Genomic DNA, 26,862 nt, shown 5'->3' on the forward strand with positions numbered 1-26,862 from the left:
ATAATGATAATTATTTTATAAACAAAAGCAAAATAAAAATAAATAGATAAAAAAATTACAAGTAGAAATTAAAAGTTATTATATTTTACATGTAACATACATTCTTATATTACATGTACATATTTGATATATACAGATGTTGCGTACAGGTTCAATGTCTATATATGTGTTGATGATTTATATATGTGTTGATGATTTATATATGTGTTCATGATTTATATTAATATAACCAGTATCTGTAACAAAACCAGTGTGTTAATTTGCCCTGTTTAGTGTCTACAGGTTCAACCTGCTTTATTAATTATTAAAACCTACTTTCGTTTTGGATTCAAATATATATATATATATATATATATATATATATGTGTGTGTGTGTGTGTGTGTGTGTGTGTGTGTGTGTGTGTGTGTGTGTGTGTGTGTGTATGAACAAACAAAATAACAGTTAAAAATAGAACAGGCCGCTGCGACTGCAACACTAAATTGTGTGTGTCTTTCCGTCTTTGGATCTATTACAAAATATGAACAGTAACCCCAGCAATCCGCCTGAAATAATGATGACATCATTACGGTGTGATTTTACACGCCTCATAGTGAAAGTGTGATTTTACTGAAATGTGTTGATTATCCTGTGTGACCTCTGACACCTGAAATGTCCCAACGTCACCTAAAATACCGAGGCACCTCTAAAGACGTCCTTAATGTGCTTGATAATAATAAACTAACAGGACCTTATTGTAAATGAGCTCCACCTTAATGTTCATACACTGAAGGATGGCGTTTCTTAAAGGCATCGCGTTTGATTGTGTCGCCAAATTAAATGTTCCAAATAAATAATGTTAGTTATTTCCATCAGTTTAAAGATCTGCTTTTATCTTTTGTTTTTAAGCTTTCATACATTCTGATTATTGAGGACGTGAATGTTCAGAGTTTTATTTTTACATGAACCTTTATTACTTTACGGCTTTCTTTGGTTTCACACTTATTTAAAGTACATTCGTCATTTTGAGTCGAAGCTTTTAATCAGTTATAATATTCTGTATTCTTGTTCCAAATAAAGCGCAGCGTGCTTTACTTAAGAAAAACAAAATTAGAATATTTACATTTTTAAATATCTTTGTGCAGACTTATAAAAAAAATCATCATCAGTCCACCAACACGAAGGAATACCTTTATTGATATTTATGTTCTGTATTTATTTGTTGTGTTTTCAGCTGCAGGCCGGCAGCGGTCACTCTCATTTCTCTCCATCTTCTGTCCAGATCCACGCAGCATCAAACCCACTCACTGCTTCCATCACTGACAGGATGGAGGCATGATTGTGTCAGTCTCACTGATTCATCCTGTGGAATTTGCGTTTCTGCCCGCTGAGTTTTTTACAGTCTGCTCTCTGTGCGTAACAGAGGCTGCGTTTGCATCCGAAAAGAAAAGAGAAAAAGGAGACAGGAGGTGATGTGAGGAGAGCGCGCGGGTTGTTTCTGCTCTTGCTTCTGTAGCAAACATCTATGAGAGTCTGTCTGAGAGAGTGTTTTCTGTCGCGGGTGGGTTTGGCATCTAAAAATCTGGTGCGTAAAAGAAAAGAGAGAGAAAATCGCTCAAGTCAAAGTTTGTGCTTCAGAGACCCGGAGCCCACCCAGGCTGAGATCGATGTCTTGAAATCCATTTCCTGTTCAACATCTCGATCCGTTTTCTGTCTCGAGTTCACCCGCATGACAGCTCTGTGTCCTCTCTGAGCCGTGCGTAAAAGGGCTGGAGCCAAAGATGCGTCCAAATCTGATCTAAAACTCTGACAGCTCCTGACCTCGCGGCCGCTGCGCGTCTGGCGTATTGCGATTCAAAAAAAAAAATGATGTCACGCGAAGCCACAAGGGGACCTGGGATTTACCAAATACCTTCCAGTTGAGCAGGAGTCCTGCCAAGTAAGGGACAACCTCCTCCTCCTCTCCTCCTCCTCTTCCAGCGGCGACAAGTGCAGAGAATCGACGGAGGAGAATTGAGCAAATTATCTACTTTTCCGCTCTCCTTCCTGGACGGTAACGATCGGCGAGGTCTCGGCTCTCCGCACGCCGTTATCGAGCGAGCCACGGCCGCCCTGATTGTAGTCAATAAGGAAGGGGGAGCGGGGCCGGTGATTTGGAGGGGGGGTTCCCCGGTAGATGATGCCCTTTCCTGCGGGCCGGTGAGGAGCAGCACCGACCCCCGGCTTCCCTCCAGCAGCTTCTTGTTGTTGTTGTTGTTGTTGTTGTTGTTGTTGCTGTCGCGGCGCGGTTGATGCGGAGGTGATGGATGGTCCTCTCCGCCGCCCAGCGGGGATCCTCGGCTCCCCCCCGGCTTCTGGGAGCCAGCCCGCGGGCTCCGACATGCTCACCTCCGGCGGCAGCAGCAGCAAGCCTCTCGCTTTCTCCATCGACCGGATTATGGCCAGGACGCCCGAGCCCAAGTCGATACCGCTCCCCAGCTGGTTCCAGTCCGCTCCCGTGGGGAAACCCGACGTCTGTCCGTCCTCGCTGCATTGTATGATCCCGCTGGTGCCGCTCGGGTACGAGCCGGGCCACCGGCTCAGCATCACCGGGCTGGATCCGGGCCACATCGACGCGTCTTCTCTCGCCGCTCCCGCAGACTTTCTGGGCTTTGGCTTGAACTATAAGAACCAGCAGGAGGACTCCGCTGTGAGCCAAAGCGCCGGCCAGTACAAACTCTTCAGGCCCCGGGTGGTGAACCAGTCCTCCTTCCCCACCATGGGCACCGTGTGCTACCTGAACTGCAGCGGGGACAGCGGCGCGTGTCCCCCGCCGGCCGGCCTGGTCAACCTGCACCCGATGGCCTCGTACCTGCTCACCGCCCGGCACAAAGCCTTCATGGCGGAGAAGAGCAAGCCGGGCCTGCAGCAGGCCGGGGAGCGGTACCCGGTGTCCGGCGTGCAGGCCTTCAAGGAGCTGTCTCAGAGTCAGATCCAGCACTACATGAAGGAGCGGGACCAGATCCTCACAGACAAGATCTTCAAGGGCTCCGCGGCGGCGGCGGCGGCCCGGCTCAGCGGCTCCTGTCCCGGCAACAAGCCCAAAGTGTTCACCTGCGAGGTCTGCGGCAAGGTGAGAGGATTTATTTCATCACACTCTGACCTGCAGCTGATTCATCTGTTAATCATCAGCTCGGATCCTTTCGTTTCTCACTGGGTTTAATTTTTATTCATCGATTTAAGAATCCAGATTGAAGCTACAAATCTGATTTATTCGATCATATTTTAACATTTAAGAAATAAATGTATTAGCTGAACGGTCGTTAAATCAAATCATCTGAATGGTCAGATTTGGAAAACGACGCTTCAAATGTATAATGATAATAATGATTATAATAACAATACATCCGTTTTATTTATAGGCGCCACCAGGTAGAAACAAGCAGCAGTGTGTCCGTAGATCATAAAGTCAGACACATCAGTCATATTCAATAATCACATGAACGTTTTAACGTGATGTTTGTGTTCTAAAGAAAACACACATTATTATACCAAGACTCCATCTACACAATTTGAAACACTATATGAGTGAATATGGAACAAATATTTAGACTTTTTTTCAGGATCAATTTAAATAGTTTCATTTGAAAGTGTTTTAAATTTTTTAACCTCTTTTTAGGATAAATCTTAATTTAATATCAGATGTGTTTTATTAAAAGAAATTGTGTTCTTCTTTTGGGATTCTCCGTTTTTCTTTAATGCAACAAATTTAAATCAAATGTTATTTTTTCTATGAGATCAAGATTCATTATTCGTTACAACAAAGTCAAATATTCTCGAGGATGACGAGTGTTATTTATGAATTTAAGTGTCTTCGTCACAGTGCGCGCTGTGCAGGTTTACTCTTGTGTTATTAACGACACATTAAATCCATTAAACGAGCCCTGACACGTTATATTTAATTAGACTCAATCGGATAATTACAGGGCACCGGATTTATTTTTTTCCTCTTTCTTTTGGCTTAAATGGAAACGATCACGAGCCATTAAATAAACCCTTAACTCGGACTTAAGGGATGTTAATGGAAAACTCATGAGTTGTTTTTACATTTTAGCTCAGAGGCTGAAATTAGTCCAAATTATTTTTTTAAGTAAATTATGTGAAGTTAATGTTGTTTTTAAATAAAACCAGTGTGAATGTTATTTAAAAAATGTTTTGTGCATTGAGACACATTTTTAAATTATTTGACTCTATTATTATTATTATTATTATTATTATTATTATTATTATGAACATTTGTAAATGTCTCTTTCAGGTGTTTAACGCGCACTACAACTTGACCCGCCACATGCCCGTGCACACAGGCGCGCGGCCGTTTGTGTGCAAAGTTTGCGGGAAAGGATTCCGCCAGGCGAGCACACTGTGCCGACACAAAATCATCCACACTCAGGTGGGTCACACACACACACACACACACACACACATTATTGATCTCATTCAAAACTAATAATCAGACTGCAGTTAAAGAAGAAATGGATTATATTGAAACCTTTTTATTTATTTATTTATTTTATTTTTCTTTCCTGTTGTGTTGCCATTTTTAGAGCATGAACAGGAAGTCAGGTTGGCACGAATTTATTAGTATCCATATTATTATATATTAGTAATAAATTCTCTTTTTGTTTCTTTTATTCCAGTGGAAAAATAATGAAATACATTTTTCTCCCACGCTTCAAAGCCCCGATTAAAAAAAGAAAAGAAATGATTAAAGGCCTGTTTTCTTCGGGCTTGTTATCAGCTCTCAAACAGCATCAGAATATTCTTAACGTGACTATAGTTTCATAGTTTTAATACCTGTCGATCAAGGTGAGGTCGATGGGAGTCTCCAGTCATATTGTATATGTTGTGGGCGGGACTTTTTCGTTCAGTTAATTAAATCGAGTGTTTTATTCGAGGCTTTATGAGGAGTTTAACATTATCTAAGTGTGTGTGTGTGTGTGTGTGTGTGTGTGTGTGTGGTAAATACATTTTTAATCCTGTAAAACAAAAACAATTGTCTTTTAGTCTAACATTGCTTCATGATATGTCTCGTGGATGGTGGTTTCACAGTCTGACCTCATCTGTAAATAAATATAAATTATGACGAGTTCTGCTTTTTATTCTATTTTATTTTTTCCCAGGAGAGTGTGAAGCCTCGCGCCTGTGCTCAGCCTGTTTGTTGTGTTTGAGCTCCTCCTGTGGTCTCACTGTGCCTCTAACACATCAGTGTCTAAAATAATCCCGGGCTCATGTTTACACTAAAGAAAGTGAGCTAATGTTTTTAAATCCTGAAAAAAAAAGAATGAAAAATTAAACTCCCTTTAATGCTCCCTAAATTATCCGTGAAAGTCAGGTCATTAAACGCATCATCTCGTGTTGCGTTCACTGTAAAATCCCTGAAACATCCTTTATTCATTTTAAATCAGATGTGTAATTTTCAATCATGACAATATTTTTTCTTCCTCTTTATTTTCATAGGAAAAACCACACAAGTGTAACCAGTGCGGGAAAGCCTTCAACCGCAGCTCCACCCTCAACACGCACACGCGCATCCACGCGGGATACAAACCGTTCGTGTGCGAGTTCTGCGGGAAAGGATTTCATCAGAAAGGTGAGACAGTGAAAGAGACATCTACCCAAAGTGTTTGTGTTTTAACGTGTTAGTGACAGAGACAGAATGTGAAACACAACCGCGTTAATATTTGTTTAATTATTGTTTATTATTATGATCTGGAATATTCAGTCAATTGATGAAATATTTATCTTTATGTATGTGTTATAATAATGATAATTTACTGTCATCACTCTAAATGTCTGGTGACCACACACACACTCTTCACTTAGAGGTCAGTGCTCTCCTGTGATAGTTTAATAATTCATACAGGATATAAAGAAATAAAGGAACCATCTTCTAGAAAGTGTTTTAATGACATTCTCAGATCAGGCTGAAGCAGCATCAGCAGCATCTGTCAGCTGTCACTTTGTTTCACAGCAACACCTGTCAGAATACTGACACCCAAAAAGACCAAATCATTTGAAACTGCCAGAGGAGAAATTGAATAAATAAATAAATAAATAAAAAGCCAGAAGAGAAAGACAAATAATCATGGTAATATTAATTAAAGGGACAGACTGAGAGACACAGCAGGTTTGATGCTGAACACACTTTAATGTCCCCGTGACAGACTCCTGCTGTTTACAATAAATACAATAAATACAGATGTCATAAAATCCGACAGAAGACATTTACAGAGTGACACTCATCACATACAATAGGCACAAAACCACATGTAACTATTGCACAAACCTTTAATCCAGCAGCACCTCCTGAAACACTGACCAGTGCTGAGGGAAATGTTCAATACATCTGACTTAAAGTGCAGAAATATTACCATCAAAATGTATACTTCACTTATCATGCAGATTTCACAGTGACATACAGGATTCTAATTACTGATGCATTCATGTGTTCATCACTTTAACGCTGTACTCCGCTGGGTGCTTTAATCTGTATCACATCAGCATTTATTTAATGAGTATATTTTGTGTTCATACGATAAAGCTGCCACATAAATGGAGTGGAGTAAAGTGTAAAATATTTTGCCTTCAAATGTGGACGTAAAAAAAGTAGATACAATGACAGCACTCACATACTTGAGTAAATGTACTCAGTTACTTTCCACCGCTGACACCAACCCACCCTCAGATACACATGAGTAATTGTACTTTATTGTGGTAAAGTTTATGTCTGGTGTCAGAGGGTGGAACGTGAAGATGATATGAAGGTTTTCTGCTCACAGATCAGAGTCGAGCGATGAAGTCTGGAGGCTGATATCTTTAAATTCAGATCTTCAAATGACAAGTCATTTTCTTCAGTATAGTAACCTGTGTGCTCAGTGTGGTGCCTTTGCTCCCTCAGATTGGTCATTTGTTCACTTGAATTACAAAAGCAGTTTGTGTTAGTCACTAAATTGTCCCGTCAGATGACTTGAGTTGGGCCCTGGAAGTCTTTCATGTGCAGCAGTGATGTTAAAGCTGCAGACAATAATACAAGTATTTGATTTTCAGATATTTCCAACATTTCTATACATTTTTATCAATCTAGGAAATGACACTTCATGCTGTAAGTGGTTGTTAGATTGGTGTTAACCATAATAAAATTACAATACTATGTAAAGTATGAAATTACATATGCTCTTAAAATCACATTTATTCTATTGATACAGACGCGTTAATGACAGAATGTTGCACAGTCTTTTGTAGTGTTTGGAGGGATTAAAGCCAGCATTCTGGGGGACAGTAACAGAATATATTTATATTATTTAGATTTAACTGACACTGTTAAGAGAGCTTTATTTCGATATATGAGCTACAGAGTGAATGTGGACGACCAGTGGCGTTTTCCAGGGTCAAAAATCATCATCAGTCAGCATCATTAGAAAAACAGCTCCAGGAGGGTTGTGTCATCAGACGATTTGATGAAGTGGAAGCGGAAAATTAGCATTTGTAGGAGAGTTTGTAATTTTCAGCTACTTAAAATATCCTTTTTTTTTTAGTGTCATTTAGTGACATTTTTCTCCCGTGGTCCCTCTGTTTCAATACGGGGGTTCCTTGGTGATCAGAAGATAAATCTGAGGGGGTGACAGGATGATTGACAGGAAATAGGAATATAAGACCTCTATTGTCTATAACTCTGACACTGTTGACAGGATTTGGATCACACACCCTCAAATTAAAGCCAACAGTGCCAAACTTAACTTCAGTTCAGATCCAAACCAACTATAAGAAACTTAAAATCCACTCGTGCTCGTAGCTTCACCTCTGCACCTCTGGTCCTGACTGACGGAGGAGGACGAGCTGACGCTTTGCCTCCATCAGTCTGTCTGTTTGTGGTTATTTTTGATTTCAATCTCAGGATTTTTTTTTAGTGTTTTTTGATATTTATTTTAAATATCACAAGTAGTACATCTTTAAATAATATAAAATATCAAATATACTGCTATATACAATAAAGAAAAATGTAAAAAAAAAAAATGTTTCTATGTTAAATACAAATAAATTATGTATATAAAATATCAAATGTACTATTAAAAAAATTCTTGTTACAGTGACAGTTAGTTTTTGGGGGAGCTCCAAGAATAAAATCATATTCTGCTTATTCCTTCTTCACAAATCCTGTGCATTCTATATTCTGTATGTTCAGTGAGAGACACTGGACAGTTTTTCCTGTAAGTCATCTAAAAAGAATTCAAGGAAACTGATCGATGAAGAAAACCTCACTTTATTTGAACTGCTCGCAGCTCAGATGTATCTCCAACCTTTGACATGACTTTACCTTAAAGGGTCAGCAGCCTGAAAGCTTTGGAGCCACTGACCTGCTGAAAATCATTTCATATTTTTTCTATAAAACTGAGCAAACGGCGTCACAGTGTTTGGCTTTGTCTTGCCCTGCTCTGACTCCTCGTCCTCTGACTGTGTGCAGGAAACTACAAGAACCACAAGCTGACGCACAGCGGGGAGAAGCAGTTCAAGTGCTCCATCTGCAACAAGGCGTTCCACCAGGTGTACAACCTCACCTTCCATATGCACACGCACAACGACAAGAAGCCCTTCACCTGCCCCACCTGCGGCAAGGGCTTCTGCAGGAACTTTGACCTGAAGAAACACATCAGGAAGCTGCACGACCCGGCCGGCCCGCAGTCGCCCCCTCAGGCCTGAGAGACGCTCGGCTCGGACCTGAACAGTGACTCTTTACCCTTCATCCTGACACACCAAAAAATACATCAGGTCCGCTGTGACCTCGCTGTCAAACTGAAACTAAACTGAACTCCTTATAGTCCAGAGTTACAGAGTCCTGTAGGTGTTAGGGTGAAGATTATTTTATAAAATAGAAACTCGTGCCCTCAAATGACTGATTAATGTGCTTTGTTCACCTGAAGATCACTCAGTCCTCCTCTCAGATGACTTCATTCCTTCATGTGCAGCCATGAAATCTAAGTATTAAAGCTGATTCTGATCCACATTTAGAAAAAATATGTTCAGTTTGAGACAAAAACAGTCAAAATCAAAGCACAGAGACAAAGACATCCCGTCGTTTAGCTCCTGGTGTATGCTTTAAGCTCCAAAAACACAGGACCCTACATTTCCCACAATGCAACTGGACTGTGTGTTTTGAATAGAGCCTCCCTGCCTGGCCACGTCTTTCAAACTCAATTCGTCCAGTTTGTAACACAGGTTTTCTGTTTCATACATTTAAAGCCTCCAAGCCTGCGCCAAGATAACCCTGATGACATCACTATGACATCATCAGGGTTATTTTCTCAGAGCTACACAAAGAGTCACTGAAGACAACTGGCAGAGGAAAACTGACCATGCAGCGGGGTCTCTTTGACTGACACCGACGATAACCAATCACATCATTAAGAGGGCGGTCCCTTCTGAAAGGGATAATGGCGCCTATTCAGGGTTCAACTTTGACCTATCCCTGGTATAAGTTGACCCTTGTGATAAAAGAAATGTGGTGAAATCTTTAGTCGGAGACCTGCTCGATATGTACGGCCCTGCTTTACAGAGACACAGTTTTACATTAAACCGATGAAGTCCAACAGTGTTTTGTCACATTCTGATCCCTGTTCAGGGTCAGTGAAGCACAACTAAAATATTTTTAATGAGGTTCGTGTATGTTTTGGTCACTATTCCTCTCAACTAACTGTGAGCAGCTCGTCCGATAGAGTCCAGAGAGTCATTTCTAAATTCTTCCCAATAACAGACGTTTCCTTTGTACAAATTTCCCCCGATGTGGCGCCCTAAATGTGACCTAGAAGAAAGACACGAGGAAGCCCAGTCGCCTCTCAGGCCTGTTGAACCCTAACTTGACCCTTCCTCTTGAACTTCACCCTGCGAAAGCCATCAGGACACGTCCTCTCCCCTCCAGGCCCCACAAGGGCCCCTCAGACCTGATTTGACGTGACCCCTGACCCCTCTGACTCCTCTGGCCACGACGCCAGCCTGGAAACTGACCGGAGATAACCTCCAGACCAACGGGCCGTGATGCTTCTGTCTCTGGACTGAGGACATTTCACAGAGGACACACAGAACTTAGATTTGCCGTCCTCTGATTATTAGTCCATGATGTTATAATGGTGGCTAATTATTACGTCATTAGTCATCAGTGATTCCTAGTTTTCATTATTTTTCAGTTACATCTCAGGATGTGAGATTGATGAACTCTGAGACCAGAGATGTGGCAGAGGTGAAGCAACAACCATCGATTTTAGAGTCAAAGACAGGATTCATACCAACATTTTAAAATATTCAGTATTTTTCTTATTTTCAACAAATCCCATAAAAAGACCAAAACCAACACAGAGTTTATTTTACTAACAAGTATTGTGTGTGTGTGTGTGTGTGTGTGTGTGTGTGTGTGTGTGTGTGTGTGTGTGTGTGTCAGAGCCTGATTTATCTGCTGCCTTGTCCAGAAAACTATTAAAAACACATCAGCGAGCTGCACTGTCGCACCCTTCATACTTACACCAACAAAAAGTAATGTAACAGAATTCATATATGAGCCACGTGGTCACGAGCCAGTAATTCATCTATAACCCCATCATCTGGGTTATAGATGAATGTGTGAAGGCTGTGATGACATGACTAGTGCTCTGACGGAAGTAAATAAGAACGTAGTATAAAGAGCAAACAGGCAGGTCGGAGGACTATATTTACCCAGGAGATCGGTGTTCATGACCCAAGTGAAACCAAGTGAACTCTGAGTTATTTTAAGGCATGTTGTCACGTTTGTTTTCCCAAACCTAACCTACGTAACTTCACGTTAAGCACGTAACATGATGACACCCAACCATGTTTGTTTTCCTAGACCTGTCCTACATAACTTTACTCTCTTAAACCTAACCTACGAAACTTTACGTTAGGTATGTAACCTGACAGTGTCTAACCATGATTATTTTCCCAAACCTAACTTACGTGACTTTGCTTTCCTGAACCTAACTTATGTAACTTTATGTTCATTATGGAACAGAATGACGCACAACCATGGTTGTTTTCCCAAACCTGTCCTTCGTAACTGTCAGTTAAATACACAGTGTGACGATGCCCAGCCATGATTGATTTCCTAAACTTAACCAATGTAACTTTACATTAAATATGTAACGTGACGACACCCAACAATGTTTGTTTTTCTAAACCTAACCGACCAAACTTTACGTTCTTTAACCTATCCTACATAACTTTACGTTAAGTACACAACGTGATAATGTCCAACCATGATTGTTTTCCAAACCTAACCTTCGTAATTTTATGTTCACTACGTAATGATGTCCAACCATGATTGTTTTCTTTAACTTAACCCAGGTAACTTTACATGAAGTACGTGACGATGTCCAACCATGTTTGCTTTTCTAAACCTAACCTACGTAACTTTACATTAAATACATAACTGTACTTTTCAGCAACGTGAGTGCAAAACCATGTTTCATTCCCTAAACCTAACCTAACCAGTGGAGGCGTTATTTCTTTAAGCATTTATTTGTTAGGTATCACTGTATGAGCATATGTTGCGCTGGGTAACATGTTCCTACCATGAACGCACCAACCAAAAACTACAGTGAGCAGCTGTTGTAGGAAATTACTGAGACTTTTTAAAAAATGAAACTATATATTTGTGAAATGTTTTTAATGATTTTAAAGAAGACAGGAAGTCAGAAAGTCCACCCCGTCACATTAAGGCAACAGCCAAAACAAAAAAACACCAAACTTGTGCTTTAACATGTTTATGAGATAAATCTGCAGTATTCTGGAATACATGTAGAATCAAGAGCTAGAGTATGAACATTTAGCCTTGACCTGGAGAACAGCAGGCAACGTAATCTTTATTTTAGGTCCATTTATGGCGTATCAATCAAACAAATGAAGTTTGCTTCATGAGTATATGTCCAAAAACATGTTGACTCTGCACTGACATCCTGCTGGAGCAACAGTGCATGATTTGATGCTTTTATTACAACTCGGGCTTTGATTTTTGCTCTTTTGTCCGCCATGTCTATCAGTGATGAAAACATTTTACTCATCACTGAGATCTGGGAACACGGTGATATCTTGAGTCAAGAAACACGAGCAGTCAGACGATCAGTCAGGTTGGAAACAAACCTCCAAGAAGTAGTACTCAAACTATCCGTTGTAAAGATCCATCACAGTTTACGGACTCACGTCTTGCTTTAACCTTGACAGCTGTATTTACCATCGTTGTGTGCACCGTTTCTTTGTCAACGAGGGATCATCACCAATATTTCAGGTGTGTTCCCTTTCAATAGTTTAGATAAACTGTTGGTTTGTTTCCAAACTGTCTGATTGTCTCACCGCTTGTGTCTCTTCTTTTCCATGACGTGCAATATTATCATTATCAGAAATGATGGTCAGAACTACAAAACTACTGTAAGCCAAGCTGTAAGAAACCACAGCTGTCTTTCATTTGTAATACTATGTATAATTCCTCCATGGTTGACGGGATTTGGATGTGAACACCCTCGCATTAAAGCCAACAGTGACAAATTTAACTTCAGTTCAGAACCCAAACCCTCTGTAAGAAGCTAATAACCCACTCATGTGCTTGTAGCTTCACCTCTACATCTCTGGTCCTGACTGACGGAGGAGGACGAGCTGACGCTTTCCCTCCATCGCTCTCTTTGTTGTTATTTTTGATTTCAATCTCAGGATTATTGTAAAAAAAAAGTGTTTTATGATATTTATTTTAAATTGTACTACTGTTATAAAAAAAAGTTTCTTGTCACGGTGAAGGTTAGTTTGTTTGTTTTTTTTGTTGGGGGTTGGGGTGGGGGGCTATGCTGCAGATGCTTAACAAAGAAAAAATAAATAAAATCAAATGTGTGTGATCACTTTTCTTTCATCATTTTTAAAGCCAAAAACAAGTGTGTGCACAGATACAGTTAAATGAGCCTGGTCTCACTCTGAAGTCGTCGAAATCCAGCACTTGGGCAGTGACTTGCGGCGACAGAAACCAACGAAAAAAGGCGTCCTTTAATGTCGGCATGACACACAGCTGGTTGTTGTTATAGTTTAACGGTGGCCAGCAGCGTCAGGGGGAAACACACTATGATAAGGACGAAAATTAAGCCGATAAAAGTCTGACTGAGGCAGACAAGAAGGGAGGCAGGTGGGTCCAAAACACACAGACTTTCACTTTCGCGTCCCGTAACCTACGGTTCTAAAGCCAAACCCTGTTCTTTTTTCCTAAACCTAACTGTGTCTTTTTGTTGTTGAAGGAAAAAAAACGTCAGTTTGCAGTGTTGTACTGACATAGTGCTTTTATTTTGAAAGAGACTGTATGCAAACTGTACATTTCCTGTGAAAACAGAAGTGTATTTTGAAAACAGACAATGCATGTAACAGGCTGAAGTTGACACGGCGCCAGAACGTCAACAACCAACACACCCAGGGTACCTTGGACGCCATATGTGGACGTGGAAAGTCCATGACCAAACGTGGACATGTGACGAGGTCACAGGGAGGATGGGTTGGTTAAACAGTACATTTAGAAATTAGAGGCCATTTCATAAACGCAGACAAACTGCAGTCATTGTTTGTTCTTTTAAATACATTTTATTTCTGAATATAGAACAAGTGTACAGAAGCGTACAGCAACAAAGGCTGAATAATTTACATAAAATACCAGCAAGCAGTGGAGTCAGGTTAGCAGGCGACACTATAGAGGCACATTTCTGTCAGGAAAATAAAATAATAGAAAGTCTGGTGTGATAAAAATTAAAAACACCCACGTGTTAAAGTCAAAAATCTGACTTAGAAGTCAACATTTTTTACATTAAATCTATGCAAAACAAAGTCAAATCAACGACTTTTTAATACAAAATGAAAACATGATGAGTCAAAACTTTGTCAAGGTCAAGGTCAACCTATGCAAAACTCAGAATTATTAAATATTTTGACTTACGAAGGCAAACTTCATCAGATACTGCTCATAAAATTACAATTACACATTATTAAGTTCACCATTGCTTTCATAACGTTTTTTCTTTTCCTGGCAGAAATTGGCTTCCATACTGAACAGAGGTTAAATGAAAATACTAAATGACAATTACGTGAAGGATGTTTTGGAATCTTTTTGTTCCTTAAGAAATAATATAACTTTTAATTTTAGTAACCAAAGCAGGGAAAGAAAGCCTTGCTCCAGTATTTGTGTGTGAATTAATATAAAAATGTTGCTATAATTTTGAATAAACATGACAAATTCTGAATGTTACTTAATCAGACAGATCTTTATAAAAACCTGTTAAACACCTGCAAAATAAATATGTGACAATCTCATCACAGCACTAAAAAACCCCACAAGAATCTGTCTGAACTAATTAGCAGAAGGAGACTCGACACGTTCAGCTCAGATAAGGTGTGTTGTTTGTGTCTGTGTAATTAACTCAGGAAGGTAATTTTGCCTTATATCAATATAAATTATACACCACTCTAAACAACAAATCTTTCCAAATAAATATGAATTGAGGACCAATCTAGATATAGTCAGCCAAAAAAAATCGAGACAGTTTAATATACCACGTGGTGTAAGAAGTTCTCAGATCTTTTTATTAATTAAGTTAAAAAATGTTAAAGTACAAAAACATTAGCATCAAAATGTGGTCCATTAAAAGTACTTAAAGATAGATAGATCCTTTATTGTCATTGTATGTTACACAACGAAACTCTGTTGGAGCAGTCCATTTAGCAGCATATAAAGATTACACATGCACCAACACGCACTCACTCGTCATATCATTCTCATGGTCACATACATTCATATCTACATTTTTAAAATATATGATAAATAGTATGAAAGAGCAAAATAAATAAATAAATAAATACAATAAAAACTTAAAAGAAAAACAAAAACAGCCAAACAAAAAGAGCTAAAAGAAAAAATTACACATTATATTACTGAATTAAAATAATTGATGCATTAATATTTTGATCATTTAATGTTGCAGCTGGTAAATTTGGAGCTGGTGTAATTACTTTGTATTTGCTGTGTAGTTTAAACCCCAATATATTAATGTAGTTGATTAATATTTTGTATTTATAATCTGAATCTGCAAAGTAATTAAAGCTGCTGAATAAATGTAGTGAAGTAAAAACAATATTTCCCTCTGAGGTGTGGTGGAAGAGAAGTCACGTGGTGTAAAATGTAAATACTCAAAGTACAAATACTTTACAATTGGACTTAAGTACAGTACTTGAGTAAATGTACTCAGTTACTTTAGAGGACTGACCCCTCAGATCAGGAGGCCGCTCCTCAGCTCTGGCAGCTGATTGGTGGAGACGCTTGAGTAATGTGTAGATGTATAAACGCTCTGCTGAGCCTGCACCGCCTGCAGTGACTGCACATGCGCTGTTGGAGATCTACACACAGCAGCGCTCGCGGACAGGTTCTCCTTGAACAGGAGCTGCTCACGAGCGCTCGTTTCGTCACCTGCCTGCAGCTCCTCCGGGCGGTCACGTCCACGCAGCTCCGCCCGCCCCGTGTTATGTGCCAACATGTTCTCCACCTCCTTCCTCCTGAGCCACAACAAACTGTGACGTCAGGTTGTGTACGCTAGTTCTTAAACATTATAACTATAAAGCATTGTAGCCGCCCACACGGGGTGCGCTGCCAACACAAACAAACTCACCTGTGTCTTGGGTTTCCTCACGGAGGAATTCCATCCCGTCCCGTCCACATTCCCGGGAAAAACACTGCAGGCAACAGGCACAACTTGAACCGGAAACCCGTCAGTTTACCTTCAGAATAAAATATTGTAAGACTCACAAACTAACAGTTTTACTGCTACGTATGTTTATAAATAAAATATTGCAAAATCAACATGCTATCTGTCTGTCTGTCTGTCTGTCTATCTGTCTGTCTGTCTGTCTGTCTGTCTGTCTATCTATCTATCTATCTATCTATCTATCTATCTATCTATCTATCTGTCTGTCTGTCTGTCTGTCTGTCTGTCTGTCTGTCTGTCTGTCTGTCTGTCTGTCTGTCTATCTATCTATCTATCTGTCTGTCTGTCTATCTATCTATCTGACTGTCTGACTGTCTGTCTATCTATCTATCTATCTATCTATCTATCTATCTATCTATCTGTCTGTCTGTCTATCTATCTATCTATCTATCTATCTATCTATCTATCTATCTGTCTGTCTGACTGTCTGTCTATCTATCTATCTATCTATCTGTCTGTCTGACTGTCTATCTGTCTATCTATCTGTCTATCTATCTATCTGTCTGTCTGTCTATCTATCTATCTGTCTGTCTGACTGTCTATCTATCTGTCTGTCTGTCTGTCTGTCTGTCTATCTATCTATCTATCTGTCTGTCTGACTGTCTATCTGACTGTCTATCTATCTGTCTGTCTGACTGTCTATCTATCTATCTGTCTGTCTGTCTGTCTATCTATCTATCTATCTATCTGACTGTCTATCTGTCTGTCTGTCTGTCTGTCTATCTATCTATCTATCTATCTATCTATCTGACTGTCTGTCTATCTATCTATCTATCTATCTATCTATCTATCTATCTATCTGTCTGTCTATCTATCTGTCTGTCTGTCTATCCGTCTATCTATCTATCTATCTATCTATCTGACTGTCTATCTATCTGTCTGTCTGTCTGTCTGTCTGTCTGTCTATCTATCTGTCTGTCTGTCTGTCTGTCTATCTATCTATCTATCTATCTGTCTGTCTATCTATCTGTCTGTCTGTCTATCCGTCTATCTATCTATCTATCTATCTATCTATCTATCTATCTATCCGTCTATCTATGTCTGTCTGTCTATCCGTCTGTCTGTCTGTCTGTCTGTCCATCATTTCGGAGACTTTACTGGAAATATTACCATTTTATTTTGAAATCCCGGCCGGAAGCGGTTTAGTTTACTCCGCGCGCGTGTGTCCCGCAGCTCTGTGGGAAGTTGTCTCTGTCTCACCTCTGTGCGACACTCCGGTGTTGTCGGTGAACTGTCGCCAGGACCTGGCGTGGTGAACAGAAACCGGTCGGTAAGGTGAGTCTGAACCGGGCCGCTGCGTCACGTCATTATCGATCAGTGTATCGATCAGTGAAATAAATAAATGTGTGTGTGAGATTGATTCGGTGCTGACCGGATCCCGGAACTGACCCATGCGGTTTAAATCCGCACAGACAGCTCGAGCTGCTGCTCCAAACTCCGGGAACACCGTGTGTGTGGTTATCACCGAGTCAGCAGGTGATACATCACCGTCACATGTCAGTGCTCAAGTTTATCTAATCACTCTGTGGTAACGTTACTAAACATTAATTTAATACAAGTCTGATATCAAAGTTGTGTTGTGACGTGTTAGCTAACTGAGTGTTCAGGTTTACTGTAGCTCAGTGTCCCAACCTGAGGTTTGAGACCCGTCAGGGCTTTGTAAGACACATGTCAGAGGTGTCGTCATGCCTGAAGGAACAGTCGGATCATTTAGGATATTCAAATATTCACTTTCTGTCTGAGAGCTGGATGAGATGACGGATAACACTCGTGTGTGTGCTGAATATGAAGCTACAGCCTGCAGCTAGTTTAGCTTAGCATAAGGACTGGAACCAGCTAGCTTGATTGTGCCCAGTGAGAGCACAGCCCACCTGTGAGCAGCACAGGCACCAGACTGTAACAGCTAAACGTTATGGTTTTATGGGGTGTGTGTGAGATGACTTGTGTGCCTGGAGCCATAACAGCACATCAGCAACATATAATCTTGTGTGTAGAGTTTGTTCTTTATAGTGCCGTACTTACATATTGTATCTCCCCACTGTCTGTCTGTGCTTTGAGCTGCTGTGATGTGAATTTGCTCAGTGTGGGATCAATTAAGTTTATCTTACATGGTATGGTGGCGCAGTGGTTAGCATTGTCACCTCACAGCGAGGAGGCTTGCATGTTCTCCCTGTGTCAGCGTGGGTTTCCTCCAGGTGCTCCAGCTTCCTCCCACAGTCCAAAGACATGCAGGTTAATTGGTGACTCTAAATGTGAGTGTGAATGGTTGTCTGTATCGATGCCAGCGAGCAGGTCTTTGGGGCCCAGTCCAGCTTAGCCCGAATGACTGACCACCACCGGCAAGGACTTGTATCAGTCGTCTCATTTCTAAAATAAGCGTACTTCTCAAAATGTCAAAGTACTCTAGACGTTTACATGGAAAACAAAGTAATTCAGCGTAACCTAATGGTGTCATCACACTGTTAAACGCATTTATATTAGCACCAGTCTGTGATACCAGGGGTCTCCACGCCTGCCTGCAGCCCTGCACACACTGCACCAGGGCTCTATGCAAGTCCCTGCGGGCGGTGGGTCCAGCCACCTGACGCCGGCTAGCAAGCTCAGCTGGAGCTTCACGATCTTTTTGACATTTTTAGTTTTAAGCGGGAGGTGTCAGAAAAGTTACCACAGGCGTAACTGGCTCGTGGCGCCCAAGCGCTCATAGCGACGTCGCTTTCTGATCCTTTGATGTCGGCTCTTCTGATTGTCGTGAAGCCAAATTCACAGAGCTTTGGATTGTTCACCCACTAGTTGGTTAGTTTTACATGACTAATGCCTCCCTAGTCTGGCTCCAGACGGTGGTTTAGGTGTCCCGAAATGTGCCTTCTTCTTGTGCCGCTCATACTCCCCTCCCCTGGGACCACTTTGCCCTGGGAGACCCTACCAGGGGCTGTTAGCCCTGGACAACACAGCTCCCAGGGTCACGGGGACATGCTAACCCCTCCACCACATTAAGGTGGCGATATTCATGGAGGGGGTCAGTTGAGGTGGCATCTGATCAGGATCCTCCTGGGCGCCTCTCGTTGAAGGTGTTCCTGGCACGTCCCACAGGTAGGAGGCCCGGGGGCAGACCCAGAACATGCTGGAGGGATTATATATCTCATCTGGCCTGGGAACGCCCCAGGGTTCTCCAGGAGGAGCTGGGAAGTGTTGCTGAGGAGAGGGACGTCTGGAATAGTTTGCTCAGCCTGCTGCCTCTGAGACCTGGCCTCAGATATGTGGTTGAAAATGGATGAATGGATGAATTTGCATGAAATAATTCAGTGCTCTGTTCCTCATCTGAAATCAGTGTTTGTGATTATAGCGTCTGTGCTGTTCATGTTGTTTATAAAACTTCATGTCGTATTCTGTGTCCTCAGCACTTGAATTCGTGTGTTGTAGTTCCATTGCAGGTCTCACCAGTTTTTCTGGTCTGTCAAAACCACCTGCTCAACAGCAGCTCTCTCCCAGCAGCAAACAGACTTGACCTCTGACCTCTCAATCATACTTCCCCTCGACTGTAAGTTATATTCTAATGCTCTTTTGTCAGACGGTCAAAAGTACAATAAATACATGGTACAAAGAAACACACTCACAATTAAAGTTTTTTTTTTGTTTTGCAATATTAGTAAGCTTTGCAAAATTACTTGGAAGTACCTGACAGTTTGTGTCACCTCCCGGCTGAAGGTCATGAGCCAGCGTGTTCAGTGAATACCGTGTGATCAGCAGCCTGTGTCTTTTTCCCCAAAGCAGGGGAGGTGAAGTCATGTTCAGACTCCTCAGTCACCACAGTAAGAGGACGCGGGGCTGCCTCGCAGGCCAGCGCCGCTATGAGCACCACACTGCCATCATGGCCATCCGCCGTGAGGACATCAACCCCTGGGAGAGGAGGGCGCCGCTGGCCCCACGACATGTTAAAGAGCTCACAAATGCAGGCATCAAGGTTCTGGTCCAGCCATCCAACCGTAGAGCGATCCACGAGAAGGTGAGCCACCGAACGTTGTCTGAAGTTATATGTGTGGAGGCAGCCCGAGGAACGTGACGAAGAGCTCAAGGCGTCAACCTGACCTCCTAATTTCCTAGATTCCCCAGGTACCTCTGATCCACACTGGGGCCTCCTTGGATCAGACTTGGCTGACCTGTGGTGTCCACCACCAGGGCATTGGCAGCAGGTTCTTTGAGTCCTGTTGGCTGTGAGGTGGGATACCAGCACGTCCCACGTCAGATGGGAATCTGGGGAATTTGGAGGCCAGGTCGCCGCCTTGAGCTCTTTGTCACGTTCCTCGGGTCATTCCCGAGGTGGTTTTAATGATGTGGCTGTTTGGACGTCATACATAACACTAATGCATGTATTTATTATTTATTTGCACACGTATATACCTGTACTTATAAATAATATACACATCATGGCTGCCGGAGTTGAAGTGGTGGATTTCTGAAAAATAATTCAGACTTAATTAATTTTGCACAGTCTATTGGTTCAGTTCTAGATGTGTTCTCCTGACATCTTAGCTCGTCTCTTGTGCTGCTGTGATGTGTTAATTTCCTGTCACGGATCAATAAAAGCTTGTCTTATCTCTCCTTTGGTTTATTGGATGTGTTAGTTACTACTGGGAGTAATGAAAGACTTCACACAGGTAATAAAGCTGTAAAAGAAGTGTGAGTGCTTCGGCCAACAGGCTGTGCTTTGTTTTCAGTACTACGAGAGGGCCGGGGCTGTCATCCAGGAGGACCTCTCGGAGGCGTCTCTGATAATCGGGGTGAAGAGGCCGCCGGAGGAGAAGGTCATTCCCAGGAAGACGTACGCTTTCTTCTCCCACACCATCAAAGCTCAGGAGGCCAACATGGGGCTCCTGGAGGACCTGCTGAAGAAGGTGAGAGCGCTCAAAAGATGCCCTAACACTTTCTGCAGTGGTCCTGACCCAGTGCAGTTACACTCATGATATAAAGGTCTCTGTGTGCTAATGTTAGCAGTGAACTATTTTTGCAGTTAGTGTTGAAGAAACTGACTTTTGTAGCTGAATTTAGAAAACTGTTGCCAATTCTACGTTTGTGAAAATACCAAGTAAACGTGCTGTGTAGGATTCATTTTTAAAGGTTTACTTTCCAGTCTGTCACATGAGCTGTTGCACTGTGGGACACTTAGGGGCCGTACCGTCATGTTTGTAGTCGACCAATGAAGATGAGTTTACATATCACTGGTGTTGTTTTTGGCGGCCTGTTTTAATTTTAGTTTTAGTCTAGTCTTTGTGTCAAACTGTCATTTTAGTTTTTATTAGTTTTAGTCACGTTCATACTCTTTTTTTGTCTAGTCAAGTTTCAGTCAACTAAAAGTCTGAGCATTTTAGTCTTATTTTAGTGACTTTTTTCGTCTCGTTTTAGTCGACGAAAACTGATGACATTTTAGTCTAGTTTTAGTCAATGAAAATTGTATTTTAATCTCTTTTTAGTAATGCAATTCTATTATACCCAGTCAATATAGTATAAGTACCTAGTATAGTATAACCAGACCAAAATGTTCTTTTCTGAATTAGCTCCTACTTAGAGCTAAATATATATTTATTTAGGCCTATACAACAGTTAGTTCCGACCGAGTAATTTGATTGGACGAGAGGCATTCCATGAGGGCTGACATAGAGTATAACATCACTGGGACTTGTAACAGTAAAATCACTCTGCTCACAGGTGTTATAAATAACTCCCGACAGGGGAATAGAACCCCGACGCGCACCCTGCCCTGCCGGCAACGGCTGAATCTCCTTGTCAGGGAAGCGTCCCTAGCAACACTGGGCTACATAGCAACGGTCATTACACAGTAATATCAGACCTCTGAATGCCGCGACTGACCAATCAGAATACAGCATTTAATAGAGCCGTGTAATAAATATAAATACAGCCGTTAATTAACCAGCTGTCACATTGGCTACATTGACACAAACGGACACTATAGCGTTACACCAAGAAGGATATTTTCCCCAAAATGACATTTGAATCAAATTCTGAGTGGTCGTCAGGAGAGGACGAGGAAAAGGAAAGCCAGGACTCTTCTGTGCAGACCTCCAGGTGTGTTTGAGTAACATCAGCCGACCTGGACAAAGAGGAGCAAAAATGAAGCGAACACGGTCAGGAATTATCACTGATCATGTGATGAGGTACTGATGAGGATGAGGGAGAGAGGAAGCTGAATCCGGCCGTGCCAACATCCAGGTTTGCCAACGTTTCATCAGCCGAACTGGACGAAGTTACACAGCTGCAGATCAATGTAAATACAAAGTAGCTTGTGAGTTCCTGGCGTGTGTGCTGCGTTGCCTGGCAACAGACTGGGGGATCGCGGAGCTACATAACATACTTAAATAATTTATTTCATTACCTTTGGTTAACATTTCCCTACTCAGTATTGCTGTTTAGGCTGTTGTTGAACTGTTGTATAGCCTAAAAGCAATATCACACGAGAGCGAGTGATGTACTGTATATCGTCACGGCTATAATCCGTCTGTGCAGTGCGACGCACAGCCTAGGAAACAGAAATACTGCAAAATAATAATAATAACGCTACTAAACATTATAACATTATTTCGTCTCGTTTTGGTCAACGAAAATGAAGAGACATTTTAGCAGAGGTTTTATTTTGTAAACCACATTTAGTTTTGTTTTTATTCGTCAACAATATTGCATTATATATTTAATTATAGTTATCGTCACATGACCACCATTTACGTTGCGTTTCGTCTCGTTTTCGTCACGTGAGAAAGGTTCGTTGACGACGATATTTAGTCATACTTTTTGTTGACGAAAGCAACACTACATATCACCTTGGGTTCGTCCTTCACCTTCTCAAAATGATCCCACACTTTGGATTTCCTGCCCGACATGTTATTAACTAGCCTGTGGAATAACCGCAGGTACCAGCCCTGGAGATTAACCTGACTCCTGTCTGACTGCTGAGCGTGGACACTTCCTGTGTCTGTTCTTTCAAAGTAAATTCACACATGGTCCAGTCACATAGGGTTAGATTTATTTTGACAAGGCGCAGCTCCTGATAGAGTTTCACGTTTCCCTTTTTTCCCCTTTTTCTGCCACTAAGCGACCAATGAAATCTTGCCGACTAATAACCTTTTTGGTCGACTAATGTTTGATCGACTGTTAGGGGAGCAGCCCTAGAGAGCAGTTTTATCTTCTGCACTGGAGCTGATGCTGCAGAATGTGATATATCAAGTATTTCAACATTCTTCTGTCGTCCTTGTTGTATCTCCAGCCACATTCTCCTCTGCATGGTACAGCATGTCTCTACCTCTTCTTTTGCAGTTCACGTGCAAAGCGTTTGGTTGCTGATGAAAGGATTGAGCGAGTGTCTAGTTTAAGATGATGTCACAGCAGTTTCATGCAGTGTTGATATGTTGATCAGCTGAGAATCCTGCCTACACTTAGGGGGTGCACTCCGCAGCTAAAATAAAACCAAATAGAGAGAAGGACCTGGTACCAACAGTGAGTTGAGCGTTGATCTGAACCGTGCAGTGGGAATGAGGCATCTGTGTGTTTGTCTTTCTGTCAACAAAACTCCTCAAAATCTGTAATGAAACGACTTTTGTCTCCTCAGGAGGTTCGTCTGATCGACTACGAGAAGATGGTCGATGCTAACGGCTTCCGGATTGTTGCGTTTGGTCAGTGGGCCGGTCTCGCAGGTATGAAAACCTCCTCAAAAACAAACAAATGACGGTGAGTTTATGCAATGTACCTTAGCTGGTTAGGGTTTTCTTTGGACTGTTGTGACAGCGTTTGGCAGCAGGACCTGTTGTGAAACTAATGAAACAGTGAAGATCAGTACCTGACTGTAAACAATTCAACCAGCAGAGACGTGTTCTCTGTTCAAACATTTCTGTTTGAATCATCTGGACCTTCACCTTGTCATCAGTCAGAGCTGAAGCTGTTGAGTCAGACTTGTGTGAACACGGTGACGCTGATTCAAAATCAGTTCATCTCTGTGCCCTGATCTACTTTCACCTGTTTAAAGGGAAAGTAAATACAAATGTTCCCAAAAACATTTTGTCTGTGGTGCTAGAGCTCATAAAATGAATGAAATGGTCAACAACAGTGTCTTAACAGCCACTAGTTCCTGTATCTGGATATTTAATCTGGATCAGGAAACTCTATTAACTCATCTGAACACCAGAGTGATACTGGATTATGCAGACCAGACTGCAGAGTGTCTCTGTGTGATTCTTACCAAAGTCCACACCCACACACCTCACCTCTGCTCTAACTGCAGCTGGTGTTTCGAAACATTGTGGCTTGTGGTTGCACCAACTGTGGGTGGCTCCACTTGGTGATTGGCTCCTGATCCATGTGACCAACAGGTGTTAACAGAAGATTATTCTCAGGAACACAAACTTGATATCATTAACTGCTTCTTCTCAGTGTGTAACAGTTTGCTGCAGACTCTGCTGACCACCATGAGTTTTGTTAGATTAACAGTGCTTTCAGACCTAGAGTTGCTTGCTTTGGTTCCAGTGACGGACTAATTTTGTCACAGAGTTGCATAAATGCCTAGAGTTGGTTCAAGGATGCCCATGTATGCACACAAGGTGGGAGTGTACAGGTGACATGAAACATGTTTCTGTTTGTGGATTTATGTTGTTCTAGGGACAGCCGAGCCCCGTTTTCACCGAGCAGTCCGGATCAGTTTGGTTCATTTTTCTCTGTTTCCACTGTGAAAAGTTGTGGATAGTACCAACTGAACAGTTCCTTATCGTCCCCATGGTTGTGGAGAGTTTTATTAGTAAACTGTAACTATAAAATGAAAGGATGTTTTGCTGCCTCTCACAGCAGCTGGAGTCTGAGAAAAAATCACTTCATTCACTGGGCCAACTGCCGGCAACTTTTAAGGTGGAACGTTAACTTGTAATGTTACTCAATGCATGAGTTGATGACGTGAATCCATCAGCACACCTTAAATTTCACTGTGACAACTTTGACCATCACTTTAGTTTTTATATGACACACACTTTTAGTAATGACTTTAAAAATATAGATTCATTTGGAGCGGATTATGTGAAGGTCATATATTCTAATCCTCACTTCCTGTGGGCTACAGCAACACTAAACCCCTGAGCTTGCCTGAGAAGGACTAAATGCACAAAGCTGCTATTTTGAAATATCCCATGGAGAGAGACTCTCACTGCAGCCTGTTCTATTTTGTTGTGAAAATGTGGGCGTGCAGCCTCGTTCTGTGGACGATAAACCAGGTGCAGACTTCCATCTGTGTCACCGCTGATGAGGAAATACAGTGAGAGAGTACTGTTTGTGGTGGAAACGTTAGGGTCTGGGTACCATGTCTGAAGGGTTACTGTTGGTTCCAAAGGTGCTGTACTGAAAGGGTTTGGTGGAAACAGGGCCCTAGTGGCAGCAATGCACAGAGAAACATATCAGTGCGCTGCCAATCAACAGTGGAGAACAAGACTGCTGTAGATGTTAATAAAACATGTTTCAAATTATTTGAAGAATGTCTTTGTAAAAGTTTTGTGGAAGAGAGAGAATTAACATTGTTTGTTTGGTCTTAGAACACACAATGTGTTTTAAAAACTGTAAACATTTGTAGACAAGGAAATAGCCCAGGGCAGTGTAAATGTCACCGATCATAAACTTGTTCAACTTATTTTTGCATGAATCCAGGAACACTTTGATAAACGGGGCCTCAGGCAAAAGCAAGTAAATCATGTCAGAGTAATGTTTAATCAGAGTGAATCTTTGTTGTAGGAATGATTAACATCTTGCATGGGTTGGGGCTGCGCTTCCTGGCTCTCGGGCACCACACTCCCTTCATGGTAAGAAAACATTCCTCAGAAATTTCTAACCAAAAATATAGACTTTGTCCTCATAATGTGATTGTAATTCTTACCCTGTCACTTCCTGTCTCCCTGCTGTTCACAGCACATCGGCATGGCTCACAACTACAGGAACGTCAGCCAGGCCATCCAGGCAGTGAGGGATTGTGGGTATGAGATTTCCACGGGGCTCGTGCCCAAATCTATCGGTCCAGTGACATTTTGTTTCACCGGCACGGGCAACGTCTCCAAGGTACAGCAAGGTTAAAAAGATAGTTCAGATTTTTTGAAGTGGGGTTGTTTGAGGTACTTATTCATAGTCAGTGTGTTACACACAGTAGATGTCTGTCAGTATGCTGCCAGTTTGAAGAAGCAGGCAGGAGTGCTGAAACAGAGGCAAAGCAATGCACTGCTGTGGATGGGGCCAGCCTCAAAACCTACTCAAGCCACCTAAAATAAATCTGTTAACAGTTTAAGTGTATGCTCTCTCTATATCCTACTATTAAATGGAGAAACCTCTCCCTCCATCCGTCCCTCCATCCCTCCGTCCTTCCATGTGTCATCATCCGTTTTCCTCCTCACTGCTTTGACCTACTTCTCTGAACTTGCACATAGGCTTTCATCTTGGTCATGTGAAGACATGTTTCCCAGATTTCTACTGTTTATATTCGCGTTTTTGTCCACTACCCATTCATACTGTCAGCACCATTAGCAGTGGGAGCTGCGCATGTGCGGAGACCACTTCGAAAACACCTGCACTGGGACCATGGTTTGGCTGGGAAGCCTCTATCCAACACCTGCGGATCGAAACCTGTATGGAGAGAGAGAGAAGGTGCCCGGTGTATTATAGGGGGGTCCTCCGGCAGACTAGGCCTAAGTCAGCCTAACTAGGGGCTGGTACAGGACAAGCCTGAGCCAGCCCTAACTATAAGCTTTATCAAAGAGGAAAGTCTTAAGTCTAGTCTTAAATGTGGAGACGGTGTCTGCCTCCCGGACCGTAACAGGAAGATGATTCCACAGGAGAGGAGCCTGATAGCTGAAGGCTCTGGCTCCTGATCTACTTTTGGAGACTTTAGGGACCACGAGTAACCCTGCGTTCTCACTTCATTATATCATTATCTCACACACACACACACACACACACACACACACACACACACACACACACACACACACAGTGTCAGAAATGAGTACAGTCAAACTCCACATGTTGACATTAACCTGAGGG

The 26,862-nt window shown here is 41.9% G+C and overlaps 2 protein-coding genes across 9 annotated transcripts in view; both read left to right on the forward strand.

Annotated features, from left to right (window-relative positions):
* The first annotated feature begins 629 nt into the window (after window positions 1-629).
* fezf1 (FEZ family zinc finger 1) lies at window positions 630-12,839 on the forward strand. The gene is made up of 4 exons (XM_049574223.1): window positions 630-3,089; window positions 4,272-4,406; window positions 5,474-5,606; window positions 8,478-12,839. The coding sequence occupies exons 1-4, from the start codon at window positions 2,280-2,282 to the stop codon at window positions 8,711-8,713; spliced, it is 1,314 nt and encodes a 437-aa protein (XP_049430180.1). The 5' UTR covers window positions 630-2,279; the 3' UTR covers window positions 8,714-12,839.
* Window positions 12,840-16,924: 4,085 nt separating this feature from the next.
* Window positions 16,925-26,862, forward strand: part of aass (aminoadipate-semialdehyde synthase) — a 42,848-nt gene continuing 32,910 nt past the window's right edge. Inside the window, exons 1-7 of one of the 8 annotated variants that reach the window (XM_049574200.1) lie at window positions 16,925-17,070; window positions 19,216-19,333; window positions 19,564-19,798; window positions 20,511-20,687; window positions 23,411-23,495; window positions 25,567-25,634; window positions 25,741-25,887. In XM_049574200.1, the coding sequence (XP_049430157.1) occupies window positions 19,580-19,798; window positions 20,511-20,687; window positions 23,411-23,495; window positions 25,567-25,634; window positions 25,741-25,887 (696 nt within the window). In that variant the 5' untranslated portion in view covers window positions 16,925-17,070; window positions 19,216-19,333; window positions 19,564-19,579. Of the gene's footprint in view, window positions 17,071-17,091; window positions 19,334-19,563; window positions 19,799-20,510; window positions 20,688-23,410; window positions 23,496-24,345; window positions 24,410-25,566; window positions 25,635-25,740; window positions 25,888-26,862 lie in introns of those variants that run through there. The other 7 variants (XM_049574202.1, XM_049574205.1, XM_049574203.1 and 4 more) reach the window with 7 other exon arrangements.

Source organism: Epinephelus fuscoguttatus, linkage group LG4 (assembly GCF_011397635.1).
Source record: "Epinephelus fuscoguttatus linkage group LG4, E.fuscoguttatus.final_Chr_v1".
Taxonomy (NCBI): domain Eukaryota; kingdom Metazoa; phylum Chordata; class Actinopteri; order Perciformes; family Serranidae; genus Epinephelus; species Epinephelus fuscoguttatus.

What these genes read in the sequence shown, in the direction of transcription:
- fezf1 (XM_049574223.1), top strand. Translation starts at nt 2,280, where the DNA reads ATGGATGGTCCTCTCCGCCGCCCAGCGGGGATCCTCGGCTCCCCCCCG. An exon ending in CCTGCGAGGTCTGCGGCAAG is followed by an intron (nt 3,090 to 4,271) that starts GTGAGAGGATTT and finishes TGTCTCTTTCAG; the next exon opens with GTGTTTAACGCGCACTACAA. An exon ending in ACAAAATCATCCACACTCAG is followed by an intron (nt 4,407 to 5,473) that starts GTGGGTCACACA and finishes TTATTTTCATAG; the next exon opens with GAAAAACCACACAAGTGTAA.